Source organism: Eurypyga helias, unplaced genomic scaffold, assembly GCF_000690775.1.
Source record: "Eurypyga helias isolate BGI_N326 unplaced genomic scaffold, ASM69077v1 scaffold18298, whole genome shotgun sequence".
Taxonomy (NCBI): domain Eukaryota; kingdom Metazoa; phylum Chordata; class Aves; order Eurypygiformes; family Eurypygidae; genus Eurypyga; species Eurypyga helias.
Window position 1 is genome coordinate 28,869 of NW_010265146.1, and position 18,282 is coordinate 47,150.

The 18,282-nt window shown below is 40.9% G+C and overlaps 1 protein-coding gene across 1 annotated transcript in view; it reads right to left on the bottom strand.

The window, feature by feature from the left end:
- Positions 1 to 17,965: 17,965 nt before the first annotated feature.
- The window catches only part of LOC104513313 (calcitonin gene-related peptide type 1 receptor-like), a gene marked incomplete at its 5' end in the record, with an annotated part of 20,692 nt that continues 20,375 nt past the window's right edge, over positions 17,966 to 18,282 (bottom strand). The window contains one exon of the mRNA XM_010156633.1: positions 17,966 to 18,187. Within this exon, the coding sequence (XP_010154935.1) occupies positions 17,966 to 18,187 (222 nt within the window). The remainder of the gene's footprint in view (positions 18,188 to 18,282) is intronic.

The window sequence follows — 18,282 nt, forward strand, 5'->3', positions numbered from 1 at the left end:
TGTGATTTTTAGCTGAAAAAAGGCGTATGATACCGAACATAGCATCCTATGTTTGTATGTCCAGTTAAAAAGCCACATATGCTCACTATCACTTTATGCATCCTCCTGTATCTTTTAGTTTGTTCAGATTTAAAAAAAAAAAATACAGTTTTACTGTGGGGTAATCATTTAAGCCACTTCACTGAAGTTGCTGGCTTTGACAAATAACTTCCAGGGAAAATGATGGGACTATTAAATACCTCCTTGTTTAGCAATAGCTGTGAAAATGGGAAGCTTAGCTTCATGTGGGTTTAAGCAGGGGCTCAGGCAGCTGATTCAACATATTCCTCTAGGGAGCTGACATTGAATAGAAAGGTAATTTATATTTTGGTTTTATTTTACTCTGTGTGTATGTGTGTGCAGAAGTGGGAGAAGAAAAAGAGAAAGGGCAATGAATGCAAGAAGACATCCAGAGCAGACGCATTGATGCAACCTGGAAGCAGATGAAAGACTGACAGAGGGTGAGTGACTAACTTTCTGGGGTAAGACATGTCTGAAGGAGACATAGAATTAGGATGAAAGGATGTGCCTTACTGTGTCCGTAGAAAGAGGAGTAGGTGCATAGTCAGTAATATTACTTTATTAAAATGAAGTTGTTTGAGAAACTGAAGATCTGTGGACTATACAATTAGAGTAGAGTAAAAATTCTTCTTAAACCATAGGACATAAACTGAGGTTGGTGCATTCTCAGGAGAGTGAAGGAATGAATGCTGATTTGACCGTAATTTTAGGGAGGAAGGAAAAAAAAAGGCACAAAATGATGTCATCTGACTTCAGCCATGTGAAGTCAGGAGCCTTGAGTAATCTCTAGAAATACCTCTTCTCCCTCTCTCTTCACTTACTGTGAATGAAATTTAGGTGGTTAAATTTGGGTACAAAATGAAGTGAACAGGGAGCTAAAGTGAGGTGAAGATAAATCTCACACCTGCTGCTTGCATATCTAGAAAAATGATGTAAATTGGTGAGGTCCTCTGTGTGGAGGAGTTTTATTCAATCCAGCAAGCACTGAAAAATTATTGTTCTGTGTAAAGGACCATCACTTTTAATGTTTTTGATATTTTTCAAGTTTCACTTTTGCGTTTTGAGATGCAAATATATATAAAGAAATCTATCAGACTAGACACTGCCTGCTCTGCATTGCCACACTTCATTTGGTTTCTGAGGGGCAAGCATTAGGAAAAAATGAATAATGATGGTAAATCTGCAGGTTCTGTTCAACATTTGTGAAAACAGGCTTAGGAAAATTAATTTTAAAGAGCTGGTGGCTATCAGACTATATACACCACAAAATGACAAGGGCAAAATTAGACAATGACTTGCTGCTGTCTATATTCTGTCTGTGTTGCCCTGACAGCTGTGGTAGATTCAAGTACAAAAAAGCGGGTGACTTCTTTTCCCCTACATTGTAAAATCAATTATTCCTTCCAAGCCTTTGAAAATATGGGGAGAAAATGAAATTAGAAAATATTGCTTTTTACATCAAATTTCAACCTTTCAACCTATTTTTATAAGAAAAATATTTGCTGGAGTAAGCAGTTCTGGAAGATTGTTGCGTGATTTATTTTTCCTTATTATTATATAGCATTTCTGCTCTGCAGATTTCAGCTAGATGAAGTAAAATTGCCTCTCATTTCACCAAAGAGCTTGTGACAACAGGATGATGAAAAAAAATATTTCACAAAATTAATATCACTATGAAAAAAGTCCATATTTTTAACAGAGTCCCTCGTGATTTCCCAGAGGAGTCTTTGGACAATTCCAGATGTCTTTCCTCTGCCTTTTTGTTTTCTGTTGAATTTAGGAAACATTTTGTGTGACCCATAAGGACTGCAGCCCACACCCAAAGGCCACACAAGCCTGCAACAGGCCAGACCCTAAAAGTCCTGCTTCATATGTACTCCATTTAATGCCACTACTGAAGTCAGGGAGAACTTAGTCCCTCCTTGCATGAAGACTTCAGGACATGAACAATATCAGTTTCTTTCATTTGCCTCTAGGCAGGGAAATTTAGTACATTTTACAGCACAATCACTGGATTTTGAAAAATAATAATTAGGGCTTCACTTCAGTGAAACAGTTGGGAAAGTGCTTAGCTAAAATTTAAACAGGTTAAAAAATGAGTATTTAATGGCCATTTCATTGTTTATTGGAACAAAACTATTCTATTTTAATTCCTTTTAAATGAGTATCTTCTTTCTATGGGCAGATCAGTTTTCAAACCTGCGACATCAGGCATATTGAATGAAGAACTTAATGGTATGGGTGTTCAAAGGAAAAATTTGGGTTATTGGAGTATAACCATAATAATAATGATATGTATTATTTAGCTTGTAGCTCCTTCATTTTTCCTTACGGTCTTGCTGCACCAAGGGAACAGCCTTCACAGGGTTTAAACAGCTCGGGAAGCTGGAAGGTGTCCACTTGTGCTGTCTGTTGCTAGAGCTATCAATCTTGATCAGAGCTGGCAAACCTACCAGGCCTTTGTACCACTGTCTGAAATAATATTCTTCACTGACTAACAGAGCCATTTGGGAAAATTTTTCGGACACAAAAATCGACAGCATTTTCTCCTCACCCCATTAATTAAGATTGCCACATTCTGCCTGTCAATATGTTCTTTGAAGGGAGTGGAAAAGTGGAGAGCTGATTTTTGCCTAAGGATGTATTAGAACCAAAAGCAATGTCGTTCCGCACTTGCAGAGTATTTCAGTCCTAAGGGTCTGTTCACTTGGCTGACTGCGGAGTCAGAAAAAATGAAACATTTTTCCTACACCTTGTCATCGACTTTATCTATAAATGATCCAAAGACAGTAAACTTTCCCTGTTCTTGGTAACTTCTGTGAAGCGTATCAAATTTGCAAAGCTTGAGGGAAAACCTTAAGTTGTCCTTAAAATGACCTTCTGTTTTCGTTAATCCTGTTGGTTATGGAATAGTTATTAAGGCTGTTTGTCCTGGTGTGGTGTGCTTCTCACATAGGCACCAGAAGATATGTTATCTTCTGGCATAAGCTATAAAATCATGAGAATGAAAAGGGAAATTGAATATGATGCTGAAGTAAAAGGAAATTTTATCCCCTTTCACTGTGGTCATCCCCACTTGGTTTCTTTGTCCCGCCCCACTCTGGTGACCCTGCTCCTGCACCCCTTTGCTTATAGGGAAACCTGTGCTCCTGCCTACAGCGGAGGGTGAAAATGGCCATGTCACCTGCCCGCAGGTCGCAGGTCAGCAGAAAACAACAGGGGATGCTCCCGCAGACGCAGCTGGAGCAGGGGCTGCACTGCTCATGTGAGCCCCGTCGTGCCTGGTGTTTCAGTCACCACTTTGGGAAGGAAAAGGCAAAGCAAGAGCTTCAGCAAACCGGTTGGAGAACTTGCATTATCGTTATTTTTCTGATACTAACTAACATTAATATTTGGTGCTGTACCTAGTGGATTTTGGAAGGCAAGGGTGTTGCAAGGAGAAGGGGTAATAAAACACCTGGTTTTGCACCACTCTTAAGCCCCTACAGTGTCTGGCCAAATGGAACCTCCAAAACTGTACATTTCTCTTTGCCTAGCCACCTGCTTACATTCTGCCTGCCTCGAGGGATTACTTGTTCATTTGTCTTAAAGGCAGGGGAAAAAATGTCAAGGTTTTCTTAAGAATAACTGAGCTCTTGAAGTAACGTTAAATAACCCTAGAAGATTTTTTTACAGGTGCAGAGGTGCTGCTTCTCTTTGATTAAAAAAAAAAAAAAAGCTTATAAAGGCAGATTTAAACCTGTTCTGCTGAAGACAGGGAATTCTATACTCTGTGGCAGCATCCACATGTGAGTGTCTGAAACAGAGACCTGCGCTGACAATTTGATCATCTCATCCATCTGGTTTTCTACTCGCACTGCTGCACCAAACGCCCTGTGGGTCGCTGGCTCCAAAAACCCTGTCAGGTTTATGAGGAGATATTTGTCCGAGGTGTATCCAAGAGATCTCTGGGGGCTTCAAGTAAAAACGCTGGGATCCTGTGGGGACATTACACTTCACAGATGTCTCTTATCTGCTGTCAGATGACACATGGTATGCGTTTCTCATCTTAAATGAAGCTGCAAAGATCTGCAACAGCAGGACAGGATTCAAAGGATCGAGTATTGTTTAGTTAATTCAGAGAACCTGCTACTTTTATTGCTTACCTCTTGAAGCCTTAGATTCAGGTACTTTTGCTTAGGTGGCACAACAGGTTTCAAGGCCTGTTTCAACTGCCCGGTGGGGACCTCCTCGCTCTAGACAGTGCAGTCCACAGGGCAAAAGACCAACCCGTTTCCTCCACTCCTGTCAGCCCCATTTCCAAAGCAGGAGGTATCAGAGCCCAGGATGACGGTGCCAGGCTCTGCCTCTGCCTCCCAGCCAAACATTTGTAGACTGCGGGTGCCAAGGGCTGGAGGTCAGTGCTTGCTATTTTATGTGTCTATGTGGCAGAGTGCGGCTCCACTGCAGGAGTCAGGGCTTGGAGTCTAAGCACGGAAAACTTACCTTGCTTTTCCTGTTCCTTCCTATCTGTCCCACTGGTTTTTAGAGGCCCCCACTTTTGCCATATGGACTAACTGGCATAACAGACCGGTGTATGAGTCAGTGAGGAAGGAAACAATTGCTGCCATTCAAAGACAAGTCGTCTTGTTTGCGAATCACAACCTTAACTGTTGATTGAGCTGATGTGAGTGACTTGTGTGACCAGAAAGCAGTTTGATGACTTGACAGGATGGGTTTACAGCTCCACACCCAGCTCTGAACTGTCCCCTGCCAGTTGTCTGTTGTATTGCGTTAGGTACTGTACATCAGTCCAGCCACCGTCCAGCTAATGGTGCTCCCTGCTCTCACATACATTCACATGGGTCAGCAGTCTGCTCGCTCTGCTTCATTTTAATGAAGCTTTGAGTTCCTGTGAAACGTGACTTTCCCCTCAGGTGCAGTGCTGCGATCTAAGCCTCTGTTTTTTTTTGCAGTACAGCCGTAGAGCTTGGATTCTAATCTAAGCACCACCAGCATGTTGAGTATTTCCTTACTGTGTCCTGCTTCAGCTCATTGGGAACGGAGTCCAGGAGAAGAAATTAATCTCCAAAAGCCCAGGTGGGTACGGGTGAGGAGAAGGTGGCTTGGACACAATACTCCATGCGTTTGAAGTGGATTTCCTTTCTATGAACAATTTGTTCCAGATTGTTTTATAACACATCTGCTCCTGTTCTGCTGACTCACTTCTTTGCTACATTTCTAACTATAACTTCCAGATTATTAGGTAACTGGGGGTCCTTTCCTCTTTGCTGTATGACTTGTCAGTGGTGAGAGCCTGTGAAACCCCCCCTTCTCTGTGCAACCCATATGACTAGGATATAAAATATCTTCAAAAGCTGAGCTCGAGGATTAGAATATTAAACACCAAACAAAACACCACAACAGAAGTAGAGGTTTCAATTTACCTTGCATTTTTCGCCACGCTCATCTTTTAACAGACCATCTCTCTCTCATGGGTATTATTAGTCCTTCTCTTCCTGACATTCCCCTTGGGTCTATTGATGTGAAGTGAGTTTTTCTCTTCCTGAGCATAACTGCAGAGAGATGTTCACTAGTTCATCCTTCAGGATGAAGGAAATTAAACACAACAAGTGGATCCAAATTGCATTTTCTTTGGAAGCCAAGTCACTGCCAGGGTCTTCCATTTCCCACTCTTTTCTCACATTGCAGTTTGCCATGTCCTCACTGCACTGTCTCAATCAAACCTGTTAAATGGCTGAGTTAGATGAAGGACCAAAAATAGAATGTTTTTGGAGTGTGCGCTTTACCTAGGTAGCTATTTTTTATTTATTTATAGAGAAAGAATCAAAATGCTGGAAGTCAACCTGGGCATGTAGAAATGGCTATTGAGCTGGGAGAGGGAAGAGAGGAAATGCTTAAGGTACTTTTATAAAGTACCATTAGTCTGCTTAATAACAAATGGTGTTCTTCCTAGATAAGGAGTCTGGCCTAAGAGGAGAGTGGAATAGATTAATGCACATCAGAATTAAATAGTCAATATACCTTGAGCTCTAAGACAAAAATACGATGCTCGTTAATTCATTAAAGACTATAATCCCCTGGCTCAGGCAGTGTGAAAAAATGACAGAGGAATTAATTAGGAAGTGAGAGATCTTAGAAAATAAAAAGAATATTTCCTTAAAGAAGAAGTGGAATTTGTTAATGAAGTGTTAACCTCTGCTGGCACTTTCATAAAACAAATCATGTCAGCTAGAAAAACACTGAGCTGCAGCGAGGGGTGCAGAGCGGCTACAAGCAAGGGTCTCCTCCTTTCCACTGCAGGGGCTAAGAGATCCTTGAAGCCAAGGTGCAAGAGAATTAATAACAGCCACAACCAAAACAAAAAACCCACAGAAGAGAGTTGGTTTTGGTGGAAAAGAGCTTCATTACACAACAATTTTATTCTAGTGAACCCAAATCACTTTGTTCATTGAGACAGTCCTTGGCTGCATAGCAGCCTAACCTGCCTCCTGGTCTTTTTGCCTGCTCCAAACAAGGCAGATTCCTGACATTATTACCATATTGTTACACTTATTTGGGGTGCATGTAGAGAATAGCGTGCTTGGGGTCTGAATGAAGTTTGACCAGAGTGTTAAGAGGCAGACATATCTACATGTAAATATACACGCGTTTGCAAGAAAATGTCAGATTTTTTTTTAGTTGTATTGGTCCTGCATTTTGCTGACTGAATTCCCAGTGCTCCTTCCTCGAAGTATGAAGTGCTCTGTGCCCAGGCAGCAGCCCTTCACTCGCCTGCTCTGGGTAATTTCAGCTGTGCTGTGTAGTGTGGTGAGAGTCTCTGTGGGCAGACTGCTGAACAGGCTCTCCTGTTGGCTTTGCCTTGCTGCACCCAGGTAACAGCTCTCCTAGCCATTTTCAAGGATCTTTTGGCAATTAAAACACTTAATTAGGAAGTATTCATAACAGAGACTATGGTTGTGTCAATCATAGCTTAGACAGAACATGAAGGATAGCTATGAGCTGTGAATTGCTGTGATCCTCTGTTTGAGATGAGTCCAGTCCCATGATTTTCTGTTTACTGGCCATCAGTAGAAAGATCAGAAACCAAGAAGTTGATTTGAGAAGGAACATGAATAACTCTGCTGAAGAAGTTTGGATGCGTAGAAGTGTTTTCTGAATTCTTTAGAGATATTTCTAATTCAACCAAAATAAAAACAGATCAACACAAATTTTGTCAACATCATTTTCATGCAGATAAATTGTCTCTGGGAAGTATTGATGCTAGTGGGATTTGAAAGCTCTCAAGCCTGGCTTTTTGAATAAAAAACAGGCTCCATTTGGAGCCCACATGTTTTCAAAGATAAATAAATTGAAATGTGTTAACTCCTGTGTGTCCAGTTACAGTTAGATTGTCAGAAAAATTATGCCTTCCCAAATCCCTCTATATCTGACTAGCTCAGTGAGATTTTCTCAGCTTCAGGCAGATTGCTTATGACTTCTGCAAAGGCTGTGCATCACACAATAAAGTGGTGATGCTGCTTCTTTTTACGAGTCCCTGACAAGCCTAAGAAAGAAAGGAAAAATTATACTGTAAGAAAAGATATCCAAAGTGTGATGCTGGTATCAATTTTTCAATTTGAGTTCTGTACAAAAATGCAGCTAGAACACCTATATCCTACCACCATAGTCCACCATGGCTCCCCTTCAATCCCGGTTTCTTCTCAGTACCAACAGTAACACTGTATTTTGCTTACTGTAGTTTCCATCCTGGAAATTAGGGTTTAATGTTTCAGCTGTTTCTAATTTGACCACACTGAAACTTGGCATTACTAGTTACTCAAACAGATATATTGCCCAAGGAAACCAATGAGCTGTGTTTTTTGAAGTGCAATAAAAATAGCAAACCTCTGTTGATTTCAGATATATTTTCCAAGGTGCTATGTCCAACACAGCCTGGTTTTGAGAAAACAGAAATGTGCAGGAAAATTGCTCTTGGTCCTTGTCTATTCAGGATCACTCACAGCAAACACACCAATGCTGGAGACGGATTCCAAACCCAAAGAAAGCTAATGGAGATTAACCAGGACTTTTGCTGCTGTAACTCTTGCCAGCAAAGGACAAAAGAGCGCTTTTAATTAACTGAGCCCAGTTGTATCAGCCTGAGAACGGCAAAATGATGGAGGCTTTCCAATGTAGGATTTTCAAGGCTTTCATGACAGGGAAGAATTTGGGCTTTGAGGAGAAATTAACTGGCTATTTGGGGGGGAGTGAGCAAGTCACAATCATGGTATGGATCTCTTAGGAATCCATCTTGCTACGGCAGATTATGCAGGGGGTTATTTTAACCTTAGACTTACAGAAGTGTTTACTGCCTTGCTCCTACACCGTTTAGGATCAGAGTTTTACTTTGGAGATTTATTACTCTGACATAATGTTGATAACCTCCTTCACGCTGTGCAACATGGCATTGTGAAAATGTGAGATACTTTTCAGGATGAGTAAGAGTACAGGTATTTGACCTACCAGAACCAGTGGGACAATTTTCTAAGCTTGACCCCATCATTAGATGAATTTAGTAAATTCATCCAGAGCTTTAGAAGTGTCCAGACCAAACTATCTGAGAGGTTGGGAATTTTTACCAATGAAAACACGCTTAGAGGAAAAGTTTAAATTCTGAGTGTAGCAGTTTAAACCTGTCAGTGGTAGTTTCAATGGACTCAGTAAGGCTAGTGCTTTGCTTGCAATTGTTTCCTCAGGACCACACAGTAAGTCTGTGGCAGGGAATATGACCCAAACTAGGTCTGCTGAGTCCATGCAGTCCAGTGTCTTAACCACAGTTTTATCCTTGATTTTAACAGAAATTTCTGTGACCGTTAGCATTATTTTGCTACTAGCTCATATAGCTGGGCTTGTCAGAGACTTGAAGAAATAGCTGATGGGGTGACCGTTGCCTATTTAACAACAGCACCAGTTGTTTGGCATTCATTTGTATCCGATTACCTTAAGAGTAGAAGACATCCCAAGGGTTTTAAAATGAGTCTGTCTTTTCTTTAATTGCAAAAATAGAAGCTTCTCACAAAGCCAAAATTTCCTGAATGCTCAGTTTTACACCAAAGAAATTCCATGTAAAACACTTGTGCAACACATAACATAAACCAAGAAGGGGCAATTGTCTGGCACCTCGCTCAGCATGGACCCTGCCAGGCATCACCCGATCTGAGGGCTAGAGCAAACCAGGCTTTCCAGGGAATCTGAAACCCACCTCTGGGGCTCCATCTTTCTGTATCTGCTGCAGTAGGAAATGTCAGAGCAAGGGTTAACTTCTGCATTGTTTCCTTCAACATTACGATGTCCCCAGTTCTTTGGGGGAATGAACTGAAAGGACAACTGCAGCCCTCACACGTTTGCAGCCCCTGTGGGAGAGGTCATGGGTGTTGCAGGGGTAGTACCAAGCATCCCTTCTAAGATCCATCCGTAGTCCTTGAAGTTGATAAAATGGGACCTCTAAAGAGTGAAATCCTGGTTTCCACAGAACTCCAGCAACTGATGCTTTTGATTTCAGTAAGGTTGAGATTGCACTCACAACAGTCAGTATTTCTTTGTAAGAAGCTTTTCTACATTTGGTGAATTATTTACAGCAAGGCTCAGCTTATGTACAGCACACAGTGCAATAGAACAATTGGTTTACAATCATAAATATGCATCTCCTGGTGTAGAAAATCATCAGGGTATTTTTATGGCATAAAAACACATTATGCACTGAATGCTAAACTAGACAAAAATTTACCGGCTTATATAAAAACAAAGGGATAATTCAATTAGAACTGCGTTTTCATTCACATCAGCCATAAACAATGCATTGGTGGCTTTTAGACTGTTGCTCAGATTGGCCAACATGGGAAGTCTTGATACATTTTCAAGCTTTTACAATTTTGTGAACCATGCATTTCAAGCATAATCCAATAAAACCTGATTGCATAAAACCTTCCTGTCACAAACATACAGTAATATTTTATCCAGATATGAATGTAAAAGAGAAAAAACCCAAAAGCTTTTTATCTACACAGCTTATAATATGTCCAGATTTTATTGTATCTGATTTGAATCCTGAAGGTCTATTGCTAATTTACAAAGATTGTGTATGCTAAGCATAAAGTATATCTATTCTGCTTCGTTGTCCAGGTTGCATTAATTTCTTTTGCTGAAGTGCATAATTGGTAAGTGAGGCAACATTTTGCACTCAGAAGTGTTAGTTCTTGTGTAATGTAATACCAATGGCTGAACAGCAGAGCCCTTTGTTCACGATAACGTGATATATAAGGAAAATTGATACCAATTTACTCCTATGTAGCTAGAAAGGAGAAACATGCTCTGATTCTTTTTTGGCTTTTTTATAAACTTGACAAGACATGACAAACTGTTTGTCATGTGTGTGGCAGTATCAGTGTAGGTGATTGCATATCTTGAGTGACCTGTTGTCGTTCCACGTCCTTACTAACTCTGACGCCCCAAGGAGTCTCTCATTATGGAGAAATTTTACAGCATGGGGGAAAAAAAATAATCAAAAAACCTTGCACTCCCTCCTTTCAAAATGAAGAATTTATCTATCTACTTTGTGTTGCTTGTGCTATAGTTCTTGTCAAGGCTCTGAATCACTGCCAGTGCAAAGTGTCTGCCAGAGGTTTGGCTGCTGGAGAGCCAATTGTGAGCATGAAGGTGAAGTCCTTGGGAGTTAAACATTTGCTATGTACCCAAAGGCAATACAAAGGCTCATAAAATAAAAAAAGCCTGTAGTTCAATACAATTCAACAAGCAAAACCTTTTCACCAGCTATTTCCTGTTCATTCGTTGTGGGCCTGAACTCGATAAACCTGCCCACACAATCTGCAGCAAGCAGAATATGAGCTCTGACCATTTGTAGAGCAACAGTCATTATAGGCAGCTATTCTGTGTAACTTGCATCCCTGTGGAAGCCAATACTGGTGACAGTCTCTGAACTAGAGATATGGCCCCTGTCTTTAGGGGTCTCATTTCACAGATTGTTTAAATTGTGCAGAACTCCTTTCCAGACCCTTCTCAGAAGGGTGTTAATCATGATGGGATTTATCCATAAAGGGTTTATTCATTAAAAACGTGCATGTGTGCACACACACGTGCACTGGGAGGAGTTCAGCCCTGGCAGCAGTTTTTGGGAAGAGCCGTGCACCTCCTTACGTACCAGTCCCCCCCCAGAAGCACCTCTCCATGCAAACATACTGGTGACCAGCCTTGTGCTCCATCTGCACTGGGATACGTTGGCCTTGCTTGTTCAAAACTAACGAAATACCAGTCTTTATGAAGCGTAATATAAATCACTGAGGGAAAAATCCTGTTCTTAGCTACACTGCTGAAGTCAGAGAACTGCTGCTGTGTTACACAGGGGGCAGTGAAATAAGAGATTTTCCATACCATGGAGATCTCTGGTCTCACATCAGTCTTCTCCACAACAGTGGGTCTTATGCTGGTGACATAAATGAAGTTACCTGTTGGAGAGAAGACATGCAGCTGGAAAAGAGATTATTTCTGCTTGCCTCTCAGTCAGCCCTTTCATCAGCTCAGTGTTTTTTTAGCAAGCTGAGAAACACTGTGTAGCCAATATCCCTTGCCCCTGTCATTCCCATCATGAACCCGTCCAGTCCTGGGGTAGGCAGAGGGGTGACCCTGGTTGCCTGTCCTCCATACAGGGTCCCCAGAAAGCATTAAGGTGGTAGTTAAGAGAGGCTGCATACCTTCTGTGCCTCACAGTCTCTCCCACTCATGACATGCTTTGTGCATTTTGGGGGGACTATGGGTCACTCTCTACCTGAACACAGTTCTTAGTTCATTGTATATATACACTCATATATATAATTTATATATATATATGTTTATTACCTAGAATTTCCAGATGCTTGCTTTTTTGTGTCTCTAACATTCAACTTCTCAAGAGCTTTATAGATGTTTTATCAGATGACAGGATTACATTCTGTCAGAAAGAGAAAGGTAATATTACTCTGCTTCTAAAGATACTTGATCTGTGTGCTGAGACTTTTATCCCTAATTCAGTTTTGAACTGGTTTGGATTAAAATGCACACTTTGCAGTGCAACCTGTGCTGAGTATGTCCTGGATCAACAGCAAGTCAACACAAGGTGCAAACTGTAAAGGAGAAACGTTCCTCCTGAAAATGCGTAGGATGCACAGATTGGAAGGTGAACACTATTTGTGGTGGCAATACTGTGGTAGAGAGAAATGCAGGGCAGATGAGAGAAGGAGCTGTAACCACGTGACCATATTTATGCAAACCAACATCACCAGTACTTGGGAATGGAAGGGTTGCATCTACTCACACTGCTGCACATCACACATTACATGAAGTAACCTCATGTTGTCACTCTCGAAGTTGCATTTGCTTGCAGTGAGAGAAAAAGAACCAGATTTTTAAAATCAGTGCAGATATCTGATGTCCTTTAAAACCTGACTGAATATGGTTAGGGTTTTTTTTCTTTTAAAGATAGGCTTGTGAGATCCTGAAATCGGATTATGAAGAAAATCTCAAATGGCATGTAGTGAGAGTAAAGTACCTTCCTGCCCCAGCAGAGCACAGTGCCCATCTCTGCTGTTATAAAATAATAGAAAGTAAGTCTTAACAGGAGTTTGACAGGTTATCTAAATGTTCCCCACTGCAAGTCAGATGAGCCAGGGCTATATCATCCCTAACAATGTCTGTGTCGATTTGTGTTTCGTGAAACTCACATGCAACACCCTGGTTAGTCATCTTATCGCGACACTTTCTTTTTCTGCAGCAGTATGACCTGCTTAGTAATGATAAACTTACCACCACTTAATTTGACTGGTTAAATGAGCGGTCCTTTATTAGGCTGAGAGGAACATACTGATCTATACTGGAGATGCTGAGAAATATTTTATTTTCTCAGTGATGCTCCACGTCCTCAATAGAGAGGTGCTTAAATATGGATTTGTGATTCATCTGGAAGTACCTGCAAAATTCTGTGCTGCACAGAAGCCTCTGCAGGTCATAAAAAGCATACTTTGAACTTAAACCTTACAGGTACTTTAACTACTGCAGCTGCCACAGAACTACACGTGTCAAAGCAGCCTAACACTGGCACCATCCTAAATCTCAGGGCTGGCCAGGGACTGAAATTTCACTAGGTAGTTGAGTAAGGATCTAATCATGTTCTCCCTCCTAAGGTGGTATTTTCAAGTCTGACTTTCCCTCACTGCCTGGTGATGACATTCGCTGTCTAGGACTCGTTTTCATTTTGCTAAGTACCTCTGAAGCAGGTGTTCATGGAGCAAGTACAGTGGTACATTGCAATGATCCAGCTGCCCCAGGAACACAAAATTCCCAGTTTCCTACTACCATTAGCTGCAAAGTCTCCCTTTCCGCACCCCCCCTCCCCCCTCCCCCCCATGTGGCTAGCATTGAGTCCAAATTGCACATGGTTGGGTTCAGGTATTCTGTGCTGCCAGAGGGCAGAGAGGGCATGCTCACAAGCTGCAGTGGCTCACTGGCTTGGAGTCAACTACTGGTACAATGCAAATGACTTTTAGGTTACAAATGCTCATATTTCTGAGCACTAATCAAATAACTATGCATATTTAGCTTCATTAGGACTTTTAAAATTCCAGGCACTGGAAATGAAGATACCTTCACATTGTTAGGGTTTAGGATTTGCATCTTTGAAAAATGGCTGAGATTTTTGTTTATTAAGGTTGGCAAAGTATAGAGGAGGATTCGGGAAAAGAGGACAGAAATTAACCACATTTGTGTGGTTGGTTTTATCCCAAAACAAAGCTATTTTGCCACATGATAAACACATAAACAATTTGCAATGGCAATACTGGCAGACATTTAATTAAGGTAGCATTATTGCTAAGAATTTTAATATAGAAAAATTGTCTGTCCACCTTTGTTACCACTTTATTTCAGCTAAAACATATTTGTTAAATAAATCAAATAAAAACCAAGCCTTACTTACAGCATTGTACGCCACAAGATGTCTTTTAATTTTTGCTGCATTTGTGTACCTAGTGAAGAAGAACAACCAACCAGCATCTTCCTGATAGATTTAGTTGCTCAGACAAAGAAACAACACAGACCTTCCTGCCACAGCAAATGTTCACTAAACCGGGTTTTCATGTGTTGGATGTGGTGTTTGAGAGGAAACAGATACTGCAGGGGTGTTTAATATAAGCTTGGTTTCTTCCTAAAACACACCTTGAATCCACTGATTCAAGTGTCAGGTCCTTTCCTTCTTTTTGATACACTGATACATTAATTATGCATTTTTGCTGTTCGTGTGAAATGTATTAGAGACAAAACATTCTACTGCCAAGATATTGTAATCACTGAGGTGGTATCAGCATTCCCAATATTACTGTCACTAGTGTATGGTACTATTTATAAAGCAGAGAAGTGAAATTTACCTTATGTGTGCAATGCCAACATTTCAAACCATCTTGAGAAGAAGTAAAATAGCATTTTCCATCGGAAAATATTTTGATTAGAAATTACTCAGTAAGTACCTCTAAAACACAGCCTTTGCTGCAAAGCCCAAGGGTCATTCCAACCCCAAACACAGAATGTATGTTAGACCAAAATTTTGTGGCTGCAGATCATCCTTCCATGGAAAGCAAAGCTGCCATAACGACTGATGTAACCACACAGTGTTTTCACCACCTGAAGCTCAAACCGAGATCCTTAACCCCAGATCCCAAATGTGGCTTTTCAGAGCATTCTACTGAAGAGAGCAAGAAAATATCATCAGTGAAGAAAGAAAACAACCACTATTATGGCAAAGCATTTCCATTTTGTACATCCACATGAACATAATAGACTGTGAAACAACTTGCACTTACATGTTGTAAACATGTACATTATTAAAACCATGTTCATTATTAAACTCTCTATATTATACACCGTTCTTTTACAGTCAGTTCATTTGTGTCTTTAGAAACTAGGAATGCCTTCTGGAGGCCTCCTGGGAACTGCAGTGAGCCCCAAAGCTATTCAGAAATATGGCATTCATAGCAGAGCTTCTTTATTATCTTTAATGACTAAATCATTCTTCCCATTGTTCACTGGTAAAAGTAGAAATAGCAATAGGCGAAATACTGTTGTCTGAAAAATAACCACCTCTGTGTTCCTTGAAGTCTGAAAAACAGGTATGTGGCTTGAACAAATACACACGATTGTATTTTCTTGTAAATGTTCCACTGGCTTAACCATGTGATGTTCTGCACTGTTGACAGACCGTTAGTTCTTGTTCCCCAGTTCCTCTCTTCTTCCGTTGTGGCAGTGCCAGCAGCTCACTCCTCACACCGGAGAGGAAGCTTTGGTGTGCACAGTGGCTACGTGCGTGTGCTGGTGGCACAAAAGCAGCAAGCCCCTTCCCTGCAAGGCATTGCCACATGTACAGATAGCAGGAGTTTTGTTCCCTCTCATAGTGCTGGGCTTACACCTATCCCTCACAAGTTCATTCCTGGAAGAGACTTTTCCAGTAAGATGGTGACTCAGGTAGACATGTATGGCACACTCCATTTAAAATTTACAAATGGAGGATAAAGCTTAGTGTCAGTGAAGCTTAAGATAAAGCTTGTCAGATGAACACAATATTAAAAAATGGTTTCAAATTGCTAAGGATGAAGTTTTCTCCAGTTTTCAAGGTCTACTCCAAAGTGTATCGCATAAGTCATTCCTGAACACTGAAGAGAGTTGTTCACCACTCATTTAAGTCAACAGGGATTTGTTTACTAGTTTCAATAGCACCTGGAATAGATTATCAAGGTTTACAGCAGGACTATCTTATGATCTCTTTCTATGGGACTCTCTGAAGTGTGTTTTACATTGTGGCATACAGTCCTTCCTCAACACACCTGCAGGGTTAGGGCCTCTGTAGCCTCCAAAGCTACCTCAAAAGAACTGACATTTAGGTCAAGTGCCTTATTTCAGATTTTCTCTTCTCATTTACTGTCTGACAAGATCTGGATTTAAGACTATTCTAACCCATGGTATTTTAAATACCTTATGCAGTGCTAAGGAGAAAAATCATTATGGATGGAACCACAGCAAGCAAATGAAGAAATTCTACACCAGCAGCAGAAATTCCATATGAATGCAACTACAGGATAAGGATATCATTCTGTCTCTCCCCATTCACCTGCCATGCAGGGCAGTATTTTTACAACTCACAGGTCAGGACTGGTATTTAGACGTTTGAGATGGGTGAGTGACACTTGCACTTGCAGCTGCCTCCTCCTCTGACCTTGTCTTCCTGCTTAGGCTGGGGTGGAAGCATGAGATGAAAGTGGATTAGAAAGGAAAACAAAGGGGGACTGATAATTTTCCAGCTTCCTTCAAAGTTAAAGACCTTGATGAATATCTTGAAGTTATTAGCATTTGAAATACCCCATGAACATCTCAGCCAAAGGCGAAGGAGTGGGAGTTTGTAGGACAGTTTTTCAGAGAGATGCAAGAAGGAATGACATGATATTAATTAGACATTTTATGCATAAAACTCCATGGGAGTCATAGACCTGAAAAACTTCCTTGGCACTGGCCTTGTTGCTTGCAGATTCTTTACAATTAGCTTAATGTGGGAAATTAATCTATTTTATTTCTTACGTGATTTGCAGAACTTTTGCAGTGACAGTACTGTAACTTCAAACTGCAAATCAGCTTCTTCCTGACCTGATTTGTGCCTTAGTAATCACATAGAGACTCTAATGATGCTTTGAATGTGTTATAAAAGGTGCTTATTACTCACAAAAATGTACATTCATCATGTTTTCCTGATGACAGGCTCACACATGAAATCACCACTTTCAACAGTCTGGGACTCAGAACACCAACCAGGTTCTAAAAATAGGTGCTTCTTGTGCTAAAACATTAACTTCTCCTTTCTTACCTGGGAACCTTTACTGAAGTGATCATAATTTTATAACAGAGACAAGCATTCCTCTAGCATTCATCTTAGATTGGCTATTAAAGAAAATAATAATTTCCAAACAAATTCACAGTTTATTCAGACTGAAAGATTTGTGACTTAATGATGAGTTTCTGGGCAGAGTCATAGGGTCACAATTTTTCCTATAAATAAATATCCTTGAACTACCAGTATTGTTAAACAAGACCTATTTTAAGATGCCTTTAGGACTTGCTTGAGGCAGCCTAAACAACTTAGCTGTTTTTCTGAGGGTGCCTGAGATCTTGGTATGTAATGGCTCTTTCACCTCCATTTGTTTTATCCACCTGCTAATGGGATGGTAATATTTTGGGGTATCCTTTGGGGATGGTAATTTTTTGGGGCACCCTTTGGAGATCATCAATATTTAAATACTTTGGAGTGATTCTGTCAATTATTTGATTTGTCTTGCAATTTGCAGAATCTTTTAAGAAGTCATCCAGCTCATTAAAAAGGGGAAAAGTAAAGGACTCCAAGCCAGATATATCTTCTGAGATGACAGTTCAAATTTTAGTGTTAAAGGAAAGTACTGAAAGCAAAAAGTGCTGAAAGTTTCCAATTGCAACGTGCTGGTTCTTTCTTTCATATTTGCTATGGGCTACCTGGCACTGTTACCACTGTCGTGTGGTCACTTCATGAAGCTGGTATCAGGAGATGTGGTGATGCCACAGCCTGGTGGGCAGGTCAATGGTCGGGCCCTGCTGCAGCACACAGGAAGAAATGTCATTCCCAGCGCTGCGTCAGATTCCTTCCATGCCATCGTTGTCAGAGGCTGATGTGGTTTGAATACCATGTGTCCTGTCACCTCAGCTTGCCCTCTCCGGCAGTGGCTTGGATTTCCACACTCCTACCGTTCTCCCAGTTTTGTTCACAAGCAGAATGTGAAATGATGTGTTTGAAATGGCTGGTGCTGAGCTAGGCAGATGTTTCTCCAGATTTTAACGCAACAAGTTCAGAGTCCTCTATGTATCTTCCATTTAACTGTTCATTGTTGGAATCATGGTGGTACAGGTAAACAGGGACCTCTGTGATTGACGTTGCAGTGTAGGAGGTAGATCGTGTGGAACAGTGCTCTCGGCGCCTTTGGCCCCACTGTGTTTTGTACTGTGTCCATTGCCTCTTCAAAGCTCCTTGTACCTGTTGAAGAAATGCATAGTTAGGGTGAGGCATAATATAACCCCCTTTAATTGTAGACATTTTAAAATATGCTTCAGGAAAAGGGAAGGGAAAGA